Source organism: Streptopelia decaocto (assembly GCF_964273445.1).
Source record: "Streptopelia decaocto genome assembly, chromosome: Z".
Taxonomy (NCBI): Eukaryota; Metazoa; Chordata; class Aves; order Columbiformes; family Columbidae; genus Streptopelia; species Streptopelia decaocto.
The window spans coordinates 73844253-73868341 of NC_138657.1; the positions used below are offsets into that span (position 1 = coordinate 73844253).

General features: G+C 39.8%; 1 protein-coding gene across 1 annotated transcript in view; it reads left to right on the forward strand.

Moving 5' to 3' along the window:
• Positions 1–24089, forward strand: part of KIAA1328 — a 178511-nt gene that overhangs the window by 58491 nt on the left and 95931 nt on the right. The window contains exon 6 of the mRNA XM_082075412.1: positions 12322–12449. Coding sequence (XP_081931538.1) covers positions 12322–12449 — 128 coding nt within the window. The remainder of the gene's footprint in view (positions 1–12321; positions 12450–24089) is intronic.

Sequence of the window (24089 nt, forward strand, 5' to 3'; positions counted from 1 at the left end):
CAGCACTGATACCCTCAAGCCTAACACTTACCAGTGTTTCTCTAAGTGGAATGGGGAGCTGTTATGGGGGTAAGAAAGTGCTAGCTTTGGAGAAAAGGTTTTCTCTCTTCTTCACCAAAACATTAGATTTCCTTGGCTGACATTTGTCCAGCTGGATATCTTGGCATGCTCCGTGTAAGAAGCTGCGAAGACCTCCAGTATACCAGTATATATTCTGCTGTGGTAATAAATGTGAGGATGCAGGCATAAGTATTTTTTCTTCTAGGAGATTGTACTTCCAGAGTCTCATGGAACTTCTTTTTACTTGAAGTCATGTAAACTTGCAACAAAACAACACTAAATGCGAATGAGTCACTGTCACTCTGGGAACAGGCCTTTCCTGGCAAGACCCTTTTCCTACTACAAAACTAATCACCTGGAGTAAGCATCTTTGTCTTAAAAAGAACAGTAGAAAATCCCAGAAGCTGTACATTTGACTCGTGGAAGTTAAGTCTTTGCAATCAATACCCCCCAGCTGAGACATTCCAGGTGATTTGTTTTCTTCCTCTTCAGTAAATATTAACCATTTGATTTGGAAGCCTTTTTGTTGGATAGGGTAGCTGCAGAAAGTCAACACTGAGGGAATTTTGTTAACCTGTTTTCTAACAGTTCATGAATGGTAGCAACTCTCTTCAGATGGTTGTATCTTCGATATACTTAGCAAGTCGTAATATATTTTACCTGTTAATTGTGTTATGATGACAACATAAAACATCTGTGCTGGGTCAAACCACCAAATTTAGGCTTTCATCTCTGACAATGGCTGTAACCATGCAGTGGAATATAAGGATAGGATAAGCAAGTAGTGATACTTGCAGCAGAGAGTCTCCCTGTGTCCACAAAACTGTGATTGGAAGATGGAGCCAGAATGTGTCTCTGAATTTGGTAGCAGTGGGTGGACTTTTTGTTATTTTTATTTATTTGTTTAGCTGAGTCCATGTAAACTTTAAACATTCACAGCCTCCTGTAGAGAACAGTTTCACAGCTTAGGAGGACTCTGAAAAATCTCATCCTTTTATTTGTCTGTAACTTGGTGGTAGAAGTATGGAAAAGCTTGTAAACACCTGAATCCATTTGTTCAGTTTCTGGACGAATGCGTATTCTTTGTCCTGAAATACTTCCAATATAAATTTTCTGTCTTGCCCGGTCCTGTGTTTATCTGGCTCATAACAGTTCTTCTGTTTGTACAAGTATAAGGGCCAACCTGGTCTCTTTGGTCTACTGAGAACGTAAAAATGTGTGTTTTTCCTTATCTGATTTCCTCTCCTTCAAATAATATTAAGGTACATTGTTCTGGTCTGTCCTAGTATATCTACAGACACAAATGTATGTGATCTGGGACAGTGTTGTACTATTTGTACATACAGCTTCCTTTCCTTCTCTGATGATCCAGATCTGAAGAATTTTTAAATGCCTGCTAATTTGAGGGGCTGTGGTTGACTTTATTTACTTCTAAATCTCAAATTGTCAGTAGGAAAAATGTAGTTATTCACTAGGGTGGGAAGGTAGAAGTTTCTTTTTTATTGTGATATGTAGATGTGTTACCTTTTGGTCTGGATGTGAGGGAACTGAAGTCAAGAAATGAAATATGGAGTGTTGGCAAAGTGAGTGATTTTTACTTTTCATTTCTTTGTGTTTTAAACAGCTCTATTTACTTTACCTAGGCATGTCTTCCATTTTGAGCTGTAAGGCTTATTTTTGAGTACTGTTATTGCAAAAACAGCCTACCACCAGGAAGAGCAGCAGAACACACCCTGTTTCAGACAGTACTATTTCAGACTTTAGTGCTGTAAATGATGTAGAAACGTGCATGTATTAATGAGGGGTATAATAGGTTTCAGTCGAAGTGGGAGATAAGATGTGTTAATCTTGTATATTAAATAGTCCTACAACAATGAACCTTATAATGAGGCTGTTATTAAATCTTTTCTTCGGTGACTTCAGTTCGGTGAAACCAGTGCTTTTTAGTTTGGCATGTTTAAGGCCATTTTTTTCAAGAAAGGACCAACTTTCTGAGGTCTTTGTCATTCTGAAATACTTATCTAATTAGAGATGTGAACAGCACGTGATGGAAAAGAAAGCCTTTGGGACGCTGTGACATGGAATACTTGCCTTTTTTGGGTATGGGGACATCTTCTTTACAATTAGTATTAGTGCGCTTGTATGGAGCTCGATTTGACCTCAGCTGCCTTTTTAGGAAAAGGAGTGTTGTGTTTCTCTCGTCAACAGCATGCAAACAGATTGTGTTCTCACAAGGTTAGAAAGACTGTCAAAATAGCAATAGTTTTAAAATAAAAAATGAAATTATCTAGAATGATCAGCAGTTTTTACATTCTGTGCTGTCCTAGCTGTAACACTGAAGGCAGTTCCACAAGGAGGGAAGATTTCTTGGCTCACTGGTATTTATTTTTTTTTTTCTATTTCAGTCCAGCAACATTTACAGATTTTTCATCTCTCCACTTGCACCATTTGCAGATGGTCAGATTAAAATCTACGTGCTCCTGAGTATGTTCTAGTTTTAAAAGGCGGCAGGGGGAGCGGGGGAAAGAAAGTTGAAATACTCAAGCCTGACGCAAACTGATACAGAGAGGCAACCGTGTGAGGAAGCGGCAAACAAAAGAACTCCCTGTAGCAGCCAGGTTTCCATTCCAGTGCAGACCCGAACGAGGAGTCTCATTCGAGACTGGTGGGAGCTTGGCTGAAGGAGAGTCTGCTTTTCTCTGTCAGTGTTATTCCCATTTGAGGGCTGCAAGGAAAAGGTTCAGTGAGAGACATCGAGTATATAACATTAAGAGTGATGATTGATTGTTTCCTACGAGGAAGCAACAAGACAGACACCACTGTGTATTCTCAGGTGATCTCCATTCTGGTAGTAACGGAGACCAAACCTGATTAGCTTCATTATAAAATGAGCTGATGTTTTGTGATCTTACAATTCTCATTCCCTGCAAAGCAGACACCTTTTTGATTTACTATGCGTGTTCTTTAATTGAGATGGAGGTGCTGTGGCTCTGCTCTCAGTGATTTCAGGTTTCACATTCCATTTCTCTTTTGCCTCTCCGTCCCATTTCCTCCATGCATCCAACTCTGAGCTCACATCTATCCTGCTAAATAACTCCTCTTGCTGTGTCCAAATGTAACAGGCTGAGCATCCTTTTTCAGACACCTCAATTCCCATATACGCTAAAAGCACCTTATCTGTCCTCAGGCTTCTGCCAGGAGCTCCGTTGTCAAATTAGAGTAAAGAACATGGCTGTTTTAATATTGAGTAGTACTGATACAACAAATGGCTTTGTGTAAACAGCAACGGTGGCTACTGTGAGAGGTTTTTTAATTCTCACAAAGGCCTGCAAATAAAAACAGCAAGTATTTACAGTGATGGGTGTTTTATGTAAATCTGTGGCTGCCTTTGTGGACGGAGGGGGGTGTAACTTGAGGAAGAGGGGTAGCAGGTGCATTTTCGTGTTTCAAAGTGATGTGTTAGATCCCTTTCTGTAACAAAATTAACCTCAAAATTTGACAAGCGCTCTGTGCAGTTAGGAGAGCGGTAATATCCAGCAAGGTCACTAGATGGAGCGGCAGGTCCATTTTTCTTCTCGCAGGGGCTGACCAGTGCTTTTGTCGGCTTTGCAGATGCACATATGGTAGAATATTATCATTTTATGGTTACAATTATGAGCAATTTGATAGAAAATGAAAGCTAAATTATGCAGTGTTCTTTTTATTTGTTTAATTTTGCACTCTAAATATGTAAAAGGAAAAAATAGCACTCTTTTTTGTGTGGATGGTGATAGGTGCAATACCTTCTTTTGGCTTCATATTCTTACACAGTACAGGTTGATATTATTTTCTGTCGTACATGATGAAATGTGTGGTGTTATTCTCAGATGCTGGGACTGTTTTGTACAGAAATTGTATACAGCTGAATCTCCAGGCTCCTTTTTTCCATAAAAAGGGATCATACATTTACAGGCTGATAGACAAATACATAAGTAACAAGTTCCGTAACAGTTTCCAGTAGGAGGGGCTGGGTAGCTGTGCCGTCTAAGCAAATGCCAAAGGAAATCTTTACATCCTGAAAGTCGGTATAGATGTTGGCAGAGCTCCCCTGAAAGGAGCGAGTATGTTCTGAACAAACTCCTTCCTGCCACTGAAGGAAAATCTCAGGCCATCGCAGTTTTTAAGCCAAAATTAAGAAATGTTTATGGCCTGTGCCAGGGCAAGTAGCTTGTTATGCTGATCTGTGGGATCTGTATTATGTGTATTCATGTTCTTAGTTTTTCTTTCATCAGATTCCTTATGTTTGTTATTATGAAAATGCATGTTTTCACCGGTGTGTGTAGTGGCATAACTTGCCTTTTGTGTGTTGCATTCTTCCTTCCTTTTCACTAGAAGAAAGTTGTTGTTAGCACAGCTGGGCAGTAGAATAAAGGTTTTGTTTTTGTTTTTGTTTTTTTTTTCTTTGCTTTTAAGTATCCTTTTGTTTGTATTAATGAAGATAAGGCTGGAGATGTGTTTTCCACTTGGAATGGAAAGTGCAAGCTCTGAGATGGTATTTGCATTTATTGATCCAGGCACATCTGCTGGCACGTGATGGCATGTGGTATTTTTGTCCTTACCCACCTTTGAACCAGAGAACGTGTCAGACAAGCTGTCCAGTTTGACTGGCATATCCCATGGAAAGGATTTTCAATACATGGGATCAAATCTGGTACCCTAAACAGCCTTTGCATTTTGAAAGTATGAGACTTCTCTGAGTTCATGTGCTGCCTTGGGAATTACTTTTAGGTTTAAATGCTTTCCTTGCTCTCTTTAAATCATACCAACTATCTTTTGGTTTGGCCAATTTTAGATGCACTGTATATACGTTTCGATATTTTTCTGTATCTTTAACGTAAACTTGGGGAATTTAATCATCTGGGTGGAAAAGAGAATCTTGGTAGATGATGTAGAACTCAGGCTGTCCATAAAATAAAATAAAAAAATTACAAGTACTAGGAATAAATCATACTGGTAAATTAAGCCAGGGTAGGAGATCTTGTATCTTTTATTGGGTTTTTTAGGTTCAATGTTAACAGTTGCCCTACAGGTGGCATGGACGGAGATGGAAAGATTGTCTTTTCAAAACAAATGAGTTGTTTAGGAAACTGTGGTTTTATTTCTGTTCACACCTGACATCACTAAGTCCAGAGACTAGATTTGAGTTTGATACCAGCATGTGCATCCTGAAAGCTCTGAGGGACTGCCCTGGCTTTGTCCCTACCTTTGTTCTTAATTCTGTAGTTTTTCTTTAGGCAGGTAACCATAACTTAACTAATTTGTATGCGCTATATGCAGTCCTGGCTCACTTCAAAGTGTAATCAAGTCATGAACTAATTACAATACCATATTCCCAAAGAATGTAAATTTAATTTCCCTTCAAACAGAATGGGAATGTATTAAGCAATTCCTTTATATGAGAGCTGTGGCATTCTACAACATAATGCTGATGCTTCGAACACAAGTGAAGTTCTTAACTTTTGTGGACCTTGTGACCTTTTTCCCTATGCATCTTGTCTTTTTACTCTTGCATCTTGAGTTAATTTACTGAATGGATAACAACATTAAAATATTCAAGTGTAAATTAAAATGTAACTGTTGAGCTTTAGACTGGAGATCACTATCTTATTGTATGTCACTTGCTTCTTTATAGTGTTTTCAGAAATGTGCTTCTTGAGGATTTTGGATCAGAAGAGATTGTGTTTTGAATTGAAGGCTCATAAGGTTCAGACCCACACCAGATGATTTCTTTAATACATTGAGAAGTGGATGTGCAGAAAGTTCCCTACAGGTTCCTAGCATCTCTGTGCCAAGGTGTCCACATAAACTCAGTTATATAAGTACGAGCAAAGTGAAGTTGTTCATAAAACATTTTATTACCTTCAGTCTTTGCAGCATCTTCAGAGTTTAGATAATAAACCTTCATAGAAGTTACTAGCCTTTATCGTTTCACAGAACAATGATTCACATAGGTTCAAGCCACTTATTTTATTTCTCTTAATTTTAAAGGCAGAAAAAATGTATTAGGGTTGACTTTGATCTGTGCCTGGATATTTTGATTTCCACAATGCAGTCCTGTTGTTGCATTTCTGAGATGAGATTGTTAAAGTGCAGGACTGTATATGTATTAAACACAAGTTGTATTTTAAAATTAAATGTGGGTCAGCTTCCGATGAAGTGTGTAATTGTTTATGCTAAAGGAAAGAGCTTAGAATATATCTTAGTTTATATTTTAAAGTGTTCCTTTTAGATGTTAATTCATTAATACCAGCAGTTTATTTTTATTCATATGACTTTTCATATGTAAGTAGTTGAAGCTGCATTATTTTAATTCTTTCTTTGGTTAGGAAGAAGAGAGCCTGCAGGTGGAAATCAGAATGACACACATATTGCTTCTTTCCCAAAAGGCATGATATCTTTCTCCTATTGATATGCAAAATATTAAAGGTAGAAAATAAGCCTCACTGCCTCTTGTGTCAAAATACTGAAAAATAAATGCTTCGGTGATGCATGGGAAAATGTGGGCCCACTTCAAACTGAGCACACTTGGAGTTTGCCACGAGGCTGTTGTGGGCCTTTTGGGCTCTGCAGACTCTGCAAATTCTGTTCCCTTATATTATGAGCGTTTAAATATAGCCTGAGCCTTAGCTGTATTTACAGTTATAGTATTTGGAGACCCAGCTGTGTTGTGTCTTAGCCTTTGCCCGAGTTTGGTGAAATGCTTTCTTACTCCTGCAGCAGCGTTTTGTGGCATTTTGGGGCTACTGAGTAACAGTGCAGTGGGATGCCGTAGTAGTACACGGGGCCAAAGTTGTAGATGCAGAGCTGCGTCCATTAAACAGATGTGAGCTTGTGCTGACGTAGTTTAAGTTGCGAGACACAGTCCAGCCTCATTCTGGAAATGATGTAGTGTTGATGTTGCAGATAAAGTAAAAAAAAAAAAACAAAAACAAACCAAACACAACAAACAAACAAACAAACAAAAAGCACAAACCAAAAAAACAACACAAAATCATCAAAGCAAGGTTAATTAGATCAGGCCTGAAGCGCTTGCTGCTGTGTACTGTGGCTGTGCACAGCTCCTTGAATACATCTGGCTTACGCACACCTAGCTGGAGACAAGCAGACAAGCCCAGGTCTGCCTGCAACTTATCCCAATGTATTTTTCCTTGGAGACTGAAGACCTCTCTCTCAGTGCTCAGCCTGGTTTCAGCAACTGGTGTCAGTGGTGCTTCCTCAGCGGCTCCTTCTCAGTCTAGTTTTCTCACAGCTGTTGTGGTTAAGGGGCTACCTGAGGCCGTGAACAGAGTTTGGTCTTTGCTGAAACTGCAGTATGATGATAACCAGTCAGCTTTCCAGATTCATGTCCTTAAGTAGGGATTAAAAAGCAAAAAAAAAAAGGCGTTTTGTGGCTACTAGATCATGATTGCAGATGTCGAAAAGCTTTCTTCATCACGTACTGAAATAATATCCCTGAAGGTTTCTTGTATCTCTGCTGCAAAGTTATTGCTATCTTATTTAAACACCAATCTAACTCATGCCTCTTTGACTCTTTCCTTTCTTTGCTGCTTGTTTCTTCTTTGCATGTATCTGTAGTAGCTCTGAGTCTCTAGACAATATTCCATTGGATATAGGGGCTGATGTAACTTGAGCATCTTGTTGCCAAAGATGGAGGTTTAGCTGTTGTGTTCTCTTTTGGACATGGATCAAACCATGCAGCCTTAAACAAAGGAACGGTCCAAATCAGAGCCACAGTCTCTGCAATAGGAATCAGTCACCCCTGGGCATCTTGTTTGATGCTTGGGAAGTCTGTCAGGGCTTTTCAGCACGGGTGAATGCAGGCAAACTTGCACGCTAAGCTACCCGGGTGCGATATGAACCTGGTCTCTTAGTGCTGTGCCTGAGCGGTGTTGACTTACCCTACAGCTGCAAGACGAGTGTCCTGGGGATGGCCTGTGGAGCGCTGGGCTGTGTGCAGACGTGCCCTGTGCCACAGTTTTTCCACATGTAAAAAGGAACACTAGAGCTCGTGCCTGTCCCAGAAATGCTTGTGATAAGTCACTGAGAGAAGGAGTCACTAGGTGAAAAGTTCACACAACACTGAAAATACAGAAAGGCCTTTTTATTAGATTGATTTGCCAAAAAGATCTCATTATTAGTGTTCTCTAACACTACTGTTCATTAATAGTTTTTCCAGCCTCAGATTCCTGTGATTGTAGACTGCTGTATTTTTTTTTTCTTTGAAAGAAAGTGAGGTAAACTGAACAATTTCTTCTTGAATGATACAGCCTAAAACCCCACTTTTTTTCTAAAGAGAATGTCTGCTACCTTTTTTTTTCTTTTCTTCCCCCTCTTACATTTAAGAAAGTCATTTAAGAAAGGCAGAACTTCAGCAAATAACCCTCATGGACTACCCAGGTGTTGGCTTCATTTGAGAACCTTGACTGTAGATAAAGAGACCAGTGGGTGTTTGAGCTGCTGGAGCGTGAACATGGCTCATGGAAGGATGTGAGGTCTGATGCGTAGGATTCACAAGTTTTCTAGGAAGTTGCTTAATGCTCTCAACAAAAACACTTCACATTTTAAGCTGGGCTTCATTTATAGTCAGAGGCAGTGGAAAGATTGTATTAGGAACAGCACAGGAGGTCAGTGATAGAGATTGGCACTTTTTCTCCCGCCCCTTCCTTCCCCTTCCCCAGTTTCTGGAGAAGCAAGGAGCTACATCTGTCCATCTTACTTCGCCTTCTGAGAGAGATAGAAGTATTTCACTCAGGAGCAACCTGGGAGCAGTTGATACAGTCACAGAACCCTGAGGCTTAAGAGAGGAACTGGGGGAACAGTAGGGTTGAGACTTTGCAAGGTGGACGGGACCCTACCAGGCAGGTTGCTGCTGCTGGAAGAGGTGTCCTCCTCTCCCAGCTGCCCGTTCCCTCTGCTCGCTTCGTGACAGCTCTTGTGCTTGATGGACCCTTTGCTTTGCTGGGTGGGTTTGCTGAGCCCGTGGAGCCAGTGAAGGGTCTGGGAAGGCTGTAGAGCTGGTGTGGATGGAGGGAGTGAGACTCGTGGGGTGAGCAGGAGCGTGTCTGTGGCAGCTGTTCAACATTAGGTTGGCTGTGCCTTCTTTTGAAGCTTCACCCCTTTGAAGCTTCACTCCTTCTCCCTGGAAGTCTGTTCCTGGCCTCTGTAAATATGTCACCGCTGCATACCATCAGTCCCTCTTCTCAAAGCCAGCTCTGTTTCCACTGAGGTTATTATCTCTTAAGAGCCATAAATGAACTCTTAATTCTGTGACTTGCATTCAGTGATGAAATCTACTAATTTATTCAATAAAATGTATAGTATTTGCAGTATGACATGTAGATGTGGCTGTTGAAATCTTAAAACCGTTGCAGTTCTTATTTTGATTGAACCCCCTTCACCCCCCCCCCGATGTGCTACCTTAATACTTCACTAACAAACTGCATAAAATGTATCACTTGGATACATTCAAATGCATATTTCTTGGACATAAAACTGGTGTTCAGTGACATGCCAAGTACCATTTCTCTCAGGTAACTAACATCTTGTCAATCCTATATTTGTGCTTCTGAACACATGAAGAAATATCTGGTGTGAGCATTTAGGCATATTACTTCTTCCGTGGAATGCAAATCTGTGGGATTTGTTATCCCATAGGTTTTTTTCCACCCTTAAAACATTTTTTAAAGCAGACTAATGAAAATGTTTATCATTACTTATGTATTTGTCTAGAGACTGTATTGCCATAGTATATGTGTGCCCTTGTTATATCTGAATGACTTAAATATTTTTGTGGCAGTGTTATGTATTGCCTGGGTAATTTGTAGGGGAAAAAAAGATATAATCTTGCTGCTTTTAGCAAAAATTCAGTAGAATGCAAGAGTAAGACGTAATATTAAGGCATTTTTTTTTCTTATTAACATATTCTGCAGTAAATGTACCAGCACATTATGGAGAATTATCATACTTAGAGCTTTTCTGCATGTGTCTTAAACAAATGAACATTTTTTTTTTTCCCTATTTGAAGCTTCGTGTTTACTTTGTAAGCAAAACAGGACTTTGGACTCTTAGGCTATGGTGACTGTAACAATATGCTACTTAATGCAGAGTGATTGTGTGAATGAAGAAGGTTTTAATCTTCTAATACAGTAAGTTTGAACAGTTGCAGTGCTGACGGAATCTTAGAAAAATTTCAGCGATATCTCAGCTGCCATTCAGGCTCACGTTAACTATCACCCTTCCCATTCATGAACGTGACTGACCCTTGGACAATCAGAATTTGCCTTTGTGCTTTACTAATGTTAATTTTTCATGTCGCGTTTTAGGCTGTATTTTAAATAAATTTGGCGCCTGCAAGCAAGAGGTGGTGGCATCACGTGCACAGCTAGGGCTCTGCAGTCTGTAAAGCACAATTTGGGCATCTGTTTTGTGGTGCACTTGCACCGGGTGTGTGCCAAGCTTGGGAGCGAGGGCATCTTGCTTAACTTTCCAGCAGGACTGATATTAACGTCGTGGCAAGAGCGAGGGTAGGTGTGTGGCCATCGGTCGTGTGCCCCAGGGCCACTTCGGGTACTCACTCCTTGTGCCAGCTGGAGGGAGAAGAGGGTACAATCTGTTTTGTGGGGAAGGGGTGGCTGGAAGCAAAGTGAATTAAGAGGGCTGTAAAAAATTGGTAAAGGTAGGACTGTCCGTTTTTATATTCTGCCACATAACATGGGTTTAAATGAATTTCCCTATAATTTGTCTTCAAATACCGACATTTAACTCTTAGGCTGTATAAATGAACTGGCTTTTTCTAGAGTAAAATTCATGCCCTGCGTCCAGGCTAATATGTTCACCTACTATAAACATTACAGCTATGGTTACAACCAGAATAAAAAATTCCTTTTATATACATCATAGCTGGCAGAGACTCCTGAGACCACCACAAATCACTTCAGCCTTTTGGTGCTCTCTGACAAAATGAACTGAAATGTAAAACAGCTCAGGCTTTAGGCAGGCTGGCTCTGGAAAGCAATTAGCTTGTTTAGACCATTGTTGTACCCTCCCGTATTTCCAGGTGCTGAGCAAAGGTGTCCTGGGAGCTCTCCCAATTGATTTAAACATTGGGGTTTAGTAATCTCCCATTCTTTCCTAAAATGTTTTGCTTATTCTCTGCGTAGCCTTTTATTTAAAGGCAAGAAAAAACAAACAAACAAACTGCTAGCAAGGCCCCGCCTTCCCCAAAAGAACAAGAAGAAGGAAAAAAAAAAAAACCCCAAAACCTCAGGGTCATAACAGGGAATAACAAAGCAGTGAGTTATTTATGCAGCCATGATTGGCAAAAATGATTGCAACATGAATTTGCCCAGAAGCAATGATTAGATCATAAAAATGTTAAGGAAATCTGTAACTCAACACCATTTTATAGATTGAAGAAGTTTTTGTTCCCTACCTTAATTGCAGTGACTTGTTATTAAAGTATTTATTCAGAGTAATCTCTTTGGACAGCGAGCCCTTATCCCATCTGCATGCATAATTAAAAGTGAGGGGGGAGAGAGTGGAGCATAAATGGTTTACCATGCTACATGAGCAAGGGAGGGAATTACACAATGACAGGTGAAGAGCAGATTTATCTCCTGTTGGAATTTCAATGCTGCAAGCAAGGCAGGACACTGTTGCTTGCTAATATCCTTGCAAACACTACACTTGCTGCTTCTCCAGATTACTGTCCAAAAATCATCGCTAGTCTCTGAAAGGCCTGTAACGCTGGCATCTGTGGCTGTGGGTTTTGGAGCCGTTGGTGCTCAAGCAAAGAGATTGGATTTGGGTGTGTGGGCTTGTGAATCCATGTCCGTGCTTAAAAATGGACTATTTACTTACTTGGCTGGCTATTTATTTATTTATAAATAAACACTGGTAGTGTCTGGCTTTGCTGAATACAAATCAGAAGTTTGTAATTGTTCCAGCTGAAACAATGTCATCACCTGCCTCCTGCTGCTGTCCCTTTTCCAAAGATAAAAGAATTTGGTGCAATTCTTTTTCCACTCCCTGAGTAGGAAGAAAGTTGTGCTTGAACATTCATCTCTAGGCAGATTTATCATCATTAGGCAGTACTCAAACACACGGTATCTGTTTTTAAATTGAACTGTTATGGATCTAAATCACACAGAGAATAAGTTGGTGTATATTTGACTCTAACTATTAGCTAAGGAGTACTTTTTTCCTTAACGTCTGATGTCTCACCTCTGCAGCAGCAGTACAGAGAATGCCAGGAACTTTTGAGCCTTTATCAGAAGTACCTTGCTGAGCAGCAGGAAAAGCTGTCGCTGTCCCTTTCTGAACTGAGTGCTGCCAAGGAAAAGGAGCAGAAGGTAAGCTCTTTTTTTCACATCTCATTTTTAATGACATCATCGAAACATCTTTTCTCTTTTACTAGAACTGCAGCTTTCCCTGTGTTGTCTTCCATTATACAGTGTTGAATACTGCTTTGTGATTTGCTTCCCCATGAGTCCTTCCCGTAATACATGAATTGCAGGAAAACAATAAAAATCCCAAGTTTTGGATCAATAAAAGGGGTGAAGTTAATTGACCATATTGTTATGGAGTTTATGTCATAGGAATCATAGGAACCCATGCCTTTGCTAAGGAAAAAGTTAAGATGCTCTTCCATTTTCTGTCCTGTTTCTTAAACAGCAAAATAATTGCAGTCACTATAGATACAACCTTTCAAATTTTCACTGTGGCTTTTGATGATTGAAAAGGACGTTACAGATGATGTATTTGGTCAATAAGTGCTTTCTCAAGTCTGTAAGGCAGCCCATCTGATTGGAGCTGTTTATAGAAGACCTATAATTACATATGCAGTTTAAAACCAGAAAATGTTGACTAGCGATACAATGTGTTAAATTAAGTGGTAAAATGTTTCTCAGATGCATGCACCCAAAGACTTGAAAACGTGGTTGCAGACGATTTTTTTTCTGATAGCTAGGTACTTGATTTGCATCCCTGCTGATAGCAGATTATACCCTGGAAATGAAGGCTACTTAAGCAAGTGCTCTACCTGATGTTCTTACCTGCTGTTCTCTTTCAGTAGCTTCCACGTGCAGATTTCCAGACTCTATGGTGCTTCAGACTATGCCTATTTTGTATATGTTGGTGCCTCGATCCTTTCTTTTGCGGGAAGACTCTTAAAGCCTTATAATAAGGCTGGAGGTAAAGTAATCAGCACAGAGTATCCAGAAGGTGGCCTGATTCTGGGTTCTCTGTGGTTCCCTACTAACAGAATTGGACAGACAGATCCTGCTTCTCAGGAGCCTGTAAAGGAAGGGATGCATTTTTAATTCTGTTCAGGAGGCAGGTAGCAATATTCCTCTGACTTCATCGGCATCAGGTATCATTTTTTATCCTCCTGATGTTTTTCTTTTGTGAAATACGTTGTCGAACATTGAGCCATTTGTCAGGCTTTTAGCCTTTAAAAACATTTAATTTCCATTCTTTTGTATTTTTATCTGCCATCCATTTTGTGATAGCATTGACTTCAAAACAAGATCCTTTTTCTCTGAAAATGGATGATGCCTGTGTTCTTGGCGGTGATATGCAACTTGCTGGAGATGTCTGTGGTGGACAGTCCCACAGCACCATGGTAGCTGTGTTTGGGATGATGCCAATTCTTCTCTCAGTTTTTGCTGTGTTTAACCTTTTACATTTAGCCTTTCAATGTAAGATACACATACCTTGTGCTAGGTTAGCACCTAGTATAAAGGTATCCACTGTAATCACATATAAAGTATAGAAGCAGATAATAGGAAATCTTCAGCCTGTTAACTCAAATCAGCATCTGATGGTACAGCAATCCATGTCCATCTCTTGTTCTTCTGTCTTCCTTATCACTCTGTCGGTGTATAAACACAGACTTCTCTGAACTTGTTTTCTGATTTCATGTGCAAAGTCCTATCTAGGTTATCTTTGATCTAATTTCTATTCTCTATACTTAGAGGTGCTTTTGTCCACAAATGCAAATTCAGGTATTATATTGAGGTTTGCCTTGACATTTCATTTATGGTTACCTAGTCTACAGCTCCAGCCTAGCAGGTCTGAAATTACCCAAGCCCTCTTGCCCTGTGCAAAGCTTCGTAGGCATAGATAAAACCTGTCAAAGCATGTTTCAACTGTTTTTTCTTATAGCTTGCAAAATATTTCTAATATTTGTAGCCTTCCTCTTCAATTTTCTCTTCCTATGCAGTCCTGCTAGGCATAGAGCTGTTTATATCTTGAATGCATTTGGCTTCATAAATTGTTACTTTTTTTCCAAACAAGCTCTTCATGATACGTTTCACCTCACGGCTCAGAAGCTGCAGAGATTTTTAGCACTGCCTCATTGCGTCGGTTCTTTCCCTAACACACTCCTTCATGTGATATCTGTCGAAGCTGAAGAAAAGTCACAGGGTTGCTTCTTGTTGGACTATCGTGTTAATTTTCACACACCCTTTGTTGTTGTTGTTGCTGTCTTTTTGTCTCTCAATACCTGAACTGCCAGCCCGTAGGGTTGTGATTGGTCACGATCGGGTCACGATAAGTCTCTTTTTTTGTTCTGTATGAGCATTTTCTTAGCACAGTAGTTCAGGCCAGCACAGGGCTGGCATTCTGCTGTCTGCCTCGACAGGGAATGCCACAGGGGACCACAGCAGGGACGGATTTTGGGAGGTAAAAACTGGGAGGCAGACAGGCCCAAAAAGCTTTCCTCTTGCTCCGACTGCTGCCCACGCCGGCTGTCTCTGCCCTGCTGAAGCTCTTATGCTTTCCCTCTTTTTGTTTTAAGCTGGACTTTGAAAAATGTCATCTTGTTTAAATATTAGGCTAAAATAAGTCTTCCTGAGTTTTGTTTGAATCCTGATCCATTGGGAATCTTTGCCCTATTGTTTGTTTTTGACTGGGCTAAGGAAATCCTGGATATGTCTGGCTTAAAATCGATAGGTACTAGCTTGCTACCTAGTTTTCAGTTCTTTGAACTGTCTGGGAGAGGTAATCAGCATTTTGTGTTTTGGGTGACTGCTGATGTGGTTCCATGTAAGATGCTGTTCTGATTTTCCTGCGTCTTGCAGAAACATGGGACTGCACCGTTGTACTCTGTACAGAAGCACTTCTTTGTTCTCCCTGTTACGAGCTGTTCGTTCTTGTTTCTGTTCAGTTTCCCCTCTTTTCCTACTTGTTTGTTTTGATTCATTTCTAATGCTACACTTACATCTTAGCATCACCTGTTTTTTGCCTGTCTGGCTCCCTCATTCTTACTGTACAAAATGCTGACCATGAGCTGTCACTTTCCCCTGGGCTTAGATAGGTATTTGAAAGCATCTCCTTTCAGTGTTTAAATGCTGGGCTTTGTGTTAGAATGAGACAATTAACAGGTCAACAGAATACCAGCTTTACCAAACTGTCTCTGGCATTATTGCATGAAGAGGCGGAGTTCTATGGGAGACAAACAGCTGCAGTAGCTGTGTGCATGTGGCTGAAATGCAACCCTGGCTTGTAGCTATGTTGAACAAATGCAGCTACTTTGGTATTAACTTTTATTTTTGTCTGTTTTAGCATCACCTAATGGTAGCAATAATTCGGAAATCACTTTTTTTCTCTTACCTACTATTGCTTCTTGGTAACGGATGTCAGCCCTCAAAATTTAGAGAAGCGTTCTGGTAGTAGTGAAATAAAATTGCTGGGAAGATGGTGGTGAGATGATTTAAGGCAGAACTCTCATGGAGTCAATAATCAGTAACTGGAACATGGAGCTTCCCTTTTTTGCGAGATAAAGTTAATTCCATTTGAAAAGATACTTAAGGTGACATGAATTGAATTATTCAAACTGGCCTTCTCAGCATTAACTCTAGGTTAATATCTCATGATGCCTCTGGTTTCATTATGGGAGTTTTAAGTACATAACTTTTTATAATAAATTCAATACCTAGAAGCTGAACTGAAATTGGTTTACCTTCTACCAACCCATAAAAAGAAGCATTAATTGTAAAGTGAATATTAAAGTGGTCACTGAAGTTGACTCAGACAGATTCAAAGAGATAGCTCTTGTGTAAAGTCAGTGCTCTACTGAACAATAGGCTTCTGCCCTGATTTTAATAGAAAATACCATCCATATTAAAATGTAGTTACACATTTTCTATCAAAAATGATTTTTGGATGTTCTTTCTGCAGCTCCCAAGTGTTCAGTCTTTGCCATTTTCAGAAGCTTTACACAGAGATGTAAAGAAAATTGCCCTTGTTCTAGGTAATTAGGTCTGACCTAGTTATATAGTTGCTGCTTCACTGCCATCTCAAACAGTGGCAAGAGTCCAGTTTACTTTGGCAAGTCTCTGGCTGATGAATCTGTTGATGTTCTGCAGTGTAGGGTAGGACTTAAGAAGTTGGACAGGCAGCTGAGTTTCTGCAGGACTGGGATTCTTGAGATACTTCACCCAAAACAAAGATAATACCTGTAGTCTCAGCATCACCTGTTAATGTTAATCTTTGAATTTACAAGTACAGCTGGCAGCTTCTGTTTCTTATTTGTGGAAGATTACCAACACATCTGCTAATTCCCTTGATTTACATAGATTCTCGTTGTGTTTGTGTTTTAAGCTTCTTTTCTTCCCCGCTTTGTAGAAACAGCACGGATATGGGGTGCGATTGTAGACAGAAAGAAGTACCAAGAATTTATTTTCAACTGGATATCTGTTCTCCCCTCTTCTTTTGTATTACATCGTCTGCCTCCTGTTTGGCATTAATATTTCAGTAATGCCATAGGTTCTCATCAGGAACGAGACACTGTTGTGTACTAAGCACTGTGCAAGCATACTGAAATACATGGTCTGCTTTGGGAAGATTGTAAAATCTTAAGAAGTTTAAATTTTGGGGGGAGGTTAATTTTTTTTACTTTTTTTAAAAATTATACTATTTGTCTTGAATGGCTTGTTCGTCTTAAAAAATTATTCATACAGTTGTGGTGTCATTTCACAGTGAAGTCCGAGGGAAGCCTTTTCTTTCAAGGACTAGAAAGCCTTGCATTCTTTTCATGTCAGTGACTAAAATTCTTGTCCATATCACTGCCATTTTTTGCCTTAATAAGGGTGATTACATATACTAAAGCTTCAGACATTAGTTATTTGATTGATTATTTTTTCCTTTGAAAAAGATACAGAAACAAGTCACTCTTTAGAAGCCCTTCTCTTCTTATTGTCCCCAAACTTCCCCATTCCTCTTTTATAAAATACAAGTTACCTTTAAACATATTCTTAAGTTGCTTAAAGAAGAAAAAAAATCCCACATATGCAAAGGGTTTTGAATGCTATAAGGTAAATCTGCATGATAGAATTGACTTTGTCTGTTTACTCAGCTGTACAGGAACAATGGATGAGCCCATCTGAAAGATACTTGAGAACTGGGATAATAAATAAAGAACTAATTTGACTGTGAACCCAAGGGTATTGAAATCATTTTACGAGGCCAGACAGAGACAGAGTTTTAGCATGAGTAAATATCGGGAATAGCCTTGCCTTACCTGTGTTACTTGTGGCAAATCCTCTGATCTCTCTCTGTGCCTCTCTTATCTGTAAAAGGGAGATGATATTTTTGTTCTCATTCTTTCTATTTTCTACTGAGAATGTCAGGTTTTGGATGCTTCTTCATGTGTGTTCAAAGTGAATAGTGATTGTATTTCAAAATTAGCATGGTCTGGAGTAGTAATAGGATGAAGAAAAATCATGTTTTTTTCCTTTCACCTCTAGGTTACTAAGTCATAGTTAATTTACCTGTCTTTTCTAAAAAATGCTAACAGCAAACAGCAGTGCAGATGGACATAAATATTTAAACGACAAGGAAACATCAGTATTGAAATATCTGCATATTGCTAACATTCACAACAGAACTCCACCTGCACTCAGTCCCCTGGAAATGTGTGCCATAGTGGAACCGTTTGGCTCACATGAAAGCCCTGTCTGCCTGCATGCTGTGAGTGATGCTGTCTTCGTGGTGATAAGCACTTCCCTCTCAGCTCACTGCTTAAGCGAGGTCTGAGCATTTCATTGCGTAACTGAGATCTGTGCCAGCTCACCGTCTCTTTGTTCTATTGTCTTTAATCAGCCTTGTCTCTACACTTTTTAGGGTCTTTTTATTTTCGTAGTTTTGTTTTATTTATTTATTTATTAAAGATGCTTCTTTACGTTTCATCCACTTGACTTTAAAAACTGTCCCTCCTGTAGGAGTCTTTTCCTTAGGTGGACACTCATCTCTGGTATGTACTTCTCTGCTGGTGGATAAATCTGAAAAGAAGATGATGCCTTTCATTCCAGTGAAACATTCTTTTGGCCTTGTAGACTTCTGATTAGATTATTACTGTTGTGAAATGATATTTCTGGATTTTGAGAACATGATAAATTAGTAGCAGGACTGCCTGTCCTTGAGAAGCACTTTACAACTCTTAGATCAGACACTGCAATTTCTTCAGTATGGCCCTCGTACTGGCTCTTGGGAGAAAGCATTGTGACCATACCAGCATCTTCTCAATCTGCCTTCGAAGTGAGAGTAACACTTCTTCAGTGAATGCAGAGCTTCATATGACCATTACAGTCAAATATTTTATATTACACTACAGGCCTCAAGGAAGAAAACTTCTATTTTACTCTTCACTTCGTGGAGTTACCTGTATACCTGACAGCCATAAGGAGGGCAAACATCCCAGCTCCCCACCCATACGCTGGCACTTTGGGCTGTATAGCCCATTTGACCTATGCATATACCCTTTGGTTTTGCTGTCTGTGGCCTTTTTCAAAAGCTGAGACTCTTGAAAATCAACTTCATATGTATTTCCAACCACTGTGATTGACTAGTTCTCGTTAAGAGACCTGTTGGGTTCCTCTAAGTGTTACAGGTCCTTTATGCTGTGACCAAGATTACATTCCTGAAGTTCCTCTTGAAAACCAGTGCTGTTGACTTCCAGACCGAATAAGCAACCTAACATAACCTTGAAGGTGGCCTTGTTTTGGTGAGGGTTGGACCAGATGACTAGCAGAGTTCTCTTCCAATGTGAATTCTTCTGTGACTTTATTCTGTATTATCTCTTCACCAGCCGTATTCGAGAAAGAGTTGATCATGTGAGAATCTGTTTCAGTAAAAGGCAAAAAATCTTCTGAGCCAGTAGCGATAGTCCAACAACTGGACCCTTTCTTAAAATGGAAGCGATTGAAGTTGCTATTTCTTGCTATTGAAACAAACAGAATCTGTAGACTAATCTGGGACTTCATAAGAGACATACTTCTGTTCATCAGTTTAAATTCCAGCTAGCATATTAGTGATTATTACATTGAAAGATATTAATAAATTGCTTACCATCTCTTGCCTGCAAAGCACACCCCTTTGTGTGTTGCTCAGGTTGTTTAATTAGAAGTGTCTTTATTTAATGAAAGACATGTGATTATCAGTTCAGGGCAGTATAGGTTGGTCTTTGTATGGAGGAAAGACTTTTCAGGAGAGCCAGGGCTGTAATTTTCTTTCAGCTAAGAAGGTGGGAATTCGTTATCTGTCTGTACCAGGATGATTGCCTGCAGAAATATCTCTTCGAGTTAGTTCTGAATACCCTAAGATTTAGCTTGAGTTTTTCATTTTGAGCTGTAAAAAGTTCAAACTTGAATCTTTCCTGATGCACAGTTTGCCATTTGAAGTTTATAAGGACTCTCCTCTGGGGATTTTAACCACCATAGGGCAAATTTGTAAAGTTCTTGAGGCAGCTGGACTCTTCCCTGTATAAGCAGAATATATCTGGTGAGGTGGCATCACCACGGACTATGCATCCATGGTGTTTATTGCAAGACTGGATACACGTTGCATGTGATTATGGTTTAGAACAGCCTGGTTACCTGCCTCTGATCCTGTTTATGCATTAAATATCACTGCATAACAATTTTGTGTTGCCATCTATTTATGGGAAATGCTAGAAAATGTCTGAAATGTCCCACTTTCAGATGTATAACAATACACATTTCTCTTCATTTTGGAAATTCGCTCTTATAATTTTAGAGCTTGCAATGTGGGTAGAAACAGACCGTGCAGACATGCAGGGCCGTCATGTGCTAGTGATGATTCATAGTGCCGTCAACACAAACAGGGATACATGAGCTTCTCTTGTCTATGCAAGAAAACTGTCAGTCTGAAAGCAAAGTGGTGGAAACTAACTACAGTAAAATTCGGAGTAGGGAAAGCAAATGGTGTCCTCTGACCTGTCTCGGAGGTCTGGGTTACCTGAGGTTGGTCTCTGCCTTGCCATAAAGTGCTTTATAGTCAATCTGTAATAGGCAGGTTTGATTCCATGTTACATCTTTCCCCATCTGTTCTCTTCTCTGTAAGCAGCAGCAGCAATACCACCAAACAAATTTTCAGGATGTCTTCTGTTTTCTGGTGTATAATTTAAAACACTTCTCTTAGTCTCTAAGAGAATAATGAACATCAGTACCTGAGTTGAAGACTGTCAGTTTACAGTGCGTCTGATGAATGTCTCTGCTCTAAAACTCCAGGCAGAGGACCTTTCACAAATAAGGACCTTGATGCCTTCTATGGCTGGGTCAAGGACCCACTCTTGCAGGCTAATGTCACTTTTCAACCTCAGCAGAAAAACTTTTGCCCGCAGTCATATTGAGAATGTCATTTGAGCTAGGAACCATTTATGTTCATGGTTACAGAGAATGAGAATTTTAATAGAGAACTTTTCTCATTAAATGAGCTCATAAGACTGCCAAGGTAGAACGGCCTGTGAGCAACTGAGGTTGCTCTTCTGGATTTCAAGTGACAGCTGCGGAGACCACTTATTTTCCTGAGATCCATCCATTCGTCACATAACGCACAACACTCCACTGCTAAGGCAGCTTCTTGGCACAACTCTTCCTTTCGGATACTCGTCCTTCAGTGCTCATTCACTTAAGCACTGTGGGACTTCTGGTGATTTGTGGTTTTGGAGTATCCCTTGTGGTATGTACATTTAGGCATGGGTTTGAAGGAGACAGACCTGTTATTTTGATCTGTTAACTTTTGCATTGAGTGTGACTACACTGCCTTGGAGTCCCTAGAGGTTTTAATGTTGAGAAGAACAGAGGACCTGCGATGCACGATATTGTTCAGGTAGCAGCATGCATGTCCATGTGTGTGGGAAGGACTTGCTGCTGACCAGCGCTGCTAATGCCAAAATCCTCCTGTTCTGTGTGCCTGGGAGCAACCATCACATGAATGTATAGACAAACTGACTTGTAAGCAACCTCTTGTTTTTCAAACCAATACGTAGTACCCAGTGAACACACAAACCTATGGCTGAAACACCAGTGCAAGTTCAGCATTCACACTTGAATTTATATACTTGTAAGCAAGCTTTGAATATAATCCTGTCTCTGTTTGTGAAACTGTAATGTTTTCTACTTTTTCTAAATCTTAACACAGAAATAACTGTCAGTTTGACACTTTTTTCCAGTTTATTTATTTTTAACGTCAACATTCGGATTAATCAACAGATGTAAGCCTTTTGAAACATTATCTTAGGTCCTTTGTATAGATTCTGAAGCTTAAGGTAAAATTAAAGCCAGTGGTATGTCTGGAGGAAGTCCTTTATACTTGAGGAAATAAGAGTTCAGACACACATGCAGAAAGGTCTTTAAATATTTAGGCCTTTGTTTTTCATTTTATTTATGGGAATGTCATTAAAGGGACAGGTGAGGTTTTGATTAATATTTTTCATTACTTGTGCTGACCGTGAGAATTCAGAATACAAGCGTGCTACTGTGACTGCTGCTGTGGTCTACCAGGTAAGTGAGGGCTGGCAAGCGGATGCATTGGGATCTGAGTCTGGTTACTGTCTTGCAATCCGGTTATTTAATTACTTTCTGACTTAGTTTCTTGCTCTTTAAATAGAAGGTGATGCCCCCGGTTTGGTAGAGCATGTAAACTCAGTGAATTTAAAATGCTGTGTAAATTCAAAGATGAATTGTTGGTCTAGTTATGAGTTTAAGATACTATAAGAAGAGCTCAGTTAGAATCATAGAATCGTTTTAGTTGGAAGAGACCCTCAAGATCATTGAGTCCAAACACAACCTAACTCTGGCACTAAACCATGTCCCTAAGAACCTCATCTAGGTATCTTTTAAACACCTCCAGGGATGGTGACTCGACCACTTCCCTGGGCAGCCTGTTCCAATGCCTGACAACCCTTTCTGGGAAGAAACTTTTCCTAATATCCATTCTGCACCTCCCCTGGTGCGACTTGAGGCCATTTCCTCTCATCCTGTTGCTTGTTACTTGGGAGAAGAGACCAACACTCTCCATTTGGTCTGGAATATCTCTGTACATATATTAACTCTTGTAAAAACATGGTCTTTTTTCCTGTGCTGGGTTAGAAAAAACAAGTGCTCAATATGGGGAAAACTCCGCTAATGCTGTGTGATTCTTTTCACGGGTATGTTTATTCAGTAGAGGTAAAAAGGATCACATAATCTGACATGAAGACTCTGCACTTCTGTAAGTAAAACATGAGAAGAAAACACTTGAGTCCTCTATTAGCTAGACACACACTTATGCATTCTTATTATCTGTCTCTTTAACTATTAATTCTATTATGGTGGTTTACCCAAAGTACTGTTATCGTAACAATACACTTATTTATAGCTACATATATTTATAGCTACATATAGGGAGAGACGACTACTGATTTTCGTTAAACCAAATATTTCAAAACTTGTATTTTTTGTTCAGTGCTTTGTCAGTGAGGCTCAGTAACTCAGTGAACACCAGCATATTAGAAAGTTACTCCCTGATTCCATCTTCCTAATATTGTGTGTGATTGGAGCCTCAGTCACTCTTGGGTTCTGAAAGTCATCATTTTATGAAATATCAAGATACTCCTTTTACTTTTCCTGCATTATTAGATGACATTATCACTAAGATGATCAACACTGAACACAAAGTATACAATCTTAAATAAGTAAGGACGTGTTTTTCTTGGTGTGGCTTGTTGATTTTCAGACATATCATTAAAGCTGTTTACATGTTGAACTAATCCCTTGTGTTAAAATTAGTAAGTATTGTATTAGTATTCTTTTTAATTTATCTTTAACCTTTTGGACTCATGAGTCTAAACTTCTGTATTGGAGTATATTCCAGGTGGCAGACTGCCAAATGGACCTGGCGAAAATGGGAATGTTCATTATGCCCTTTTAACTTTTTCCTAATAGTAGAAAGTTAATAGATTGAAATAAGATACGACTACTTCTGTTATAATAAACTAGTAAGACAGAGTTTAAGGATATGTTTTGAAGCATCAGGAAGACTGTAAAATGGGGAGACTATTGTTTTTTTAAACAAACAAAAGCCCAGGAAAAATTTATCCTTATCCAGTGAAGGTGCTGGCAAAATCACCAATTTTTTCTTTCCTCTGTATTAGTGAAGGAATCTTTCTGTATCACGGGTCAATGGACAGGGTGACTTGAGGCACTTGAGTGTGAGCTGAAGTGGGACTTCTCAACCACCATGGTAGATAAGCTGTTCTGCAGTAGTAGGGTCAGAAAAAGCTTGTATCCTACTGTGTTCTGGGAGCAAATGAGGTTCAGTTTTTTGGGTGGCTGATGCTGTCTGGAGCAGGAAACATCTCACTGTCTGTGCTAGCAAATGTGAGCCAGTATAAGACAAAGTTGTTGGAACATGGGGCCAGAGGCTGCTGTCCTGTTGGTGCCTGCACAGAGCTGGGAGGTGCCGCCACCAGCACAACCATCACCGCTGTGGGACGAGACAATTTCCTTTCTGCGACGGTGACATTCAGGTAATGAAGATTTAGACACCCCTAACAGAAAGCCGTTCCTCCCAGAAACTGGTCCTCACAGTTATGGTTTTTACATATATTTATCCCTTTTCACAAAGGGGCAATTAAACTCTCACAAGTCTGCCAAATTTATTACATTTTGTCTACCTAAATATTTCCTGTCATTTCAGTTGAATGTGGC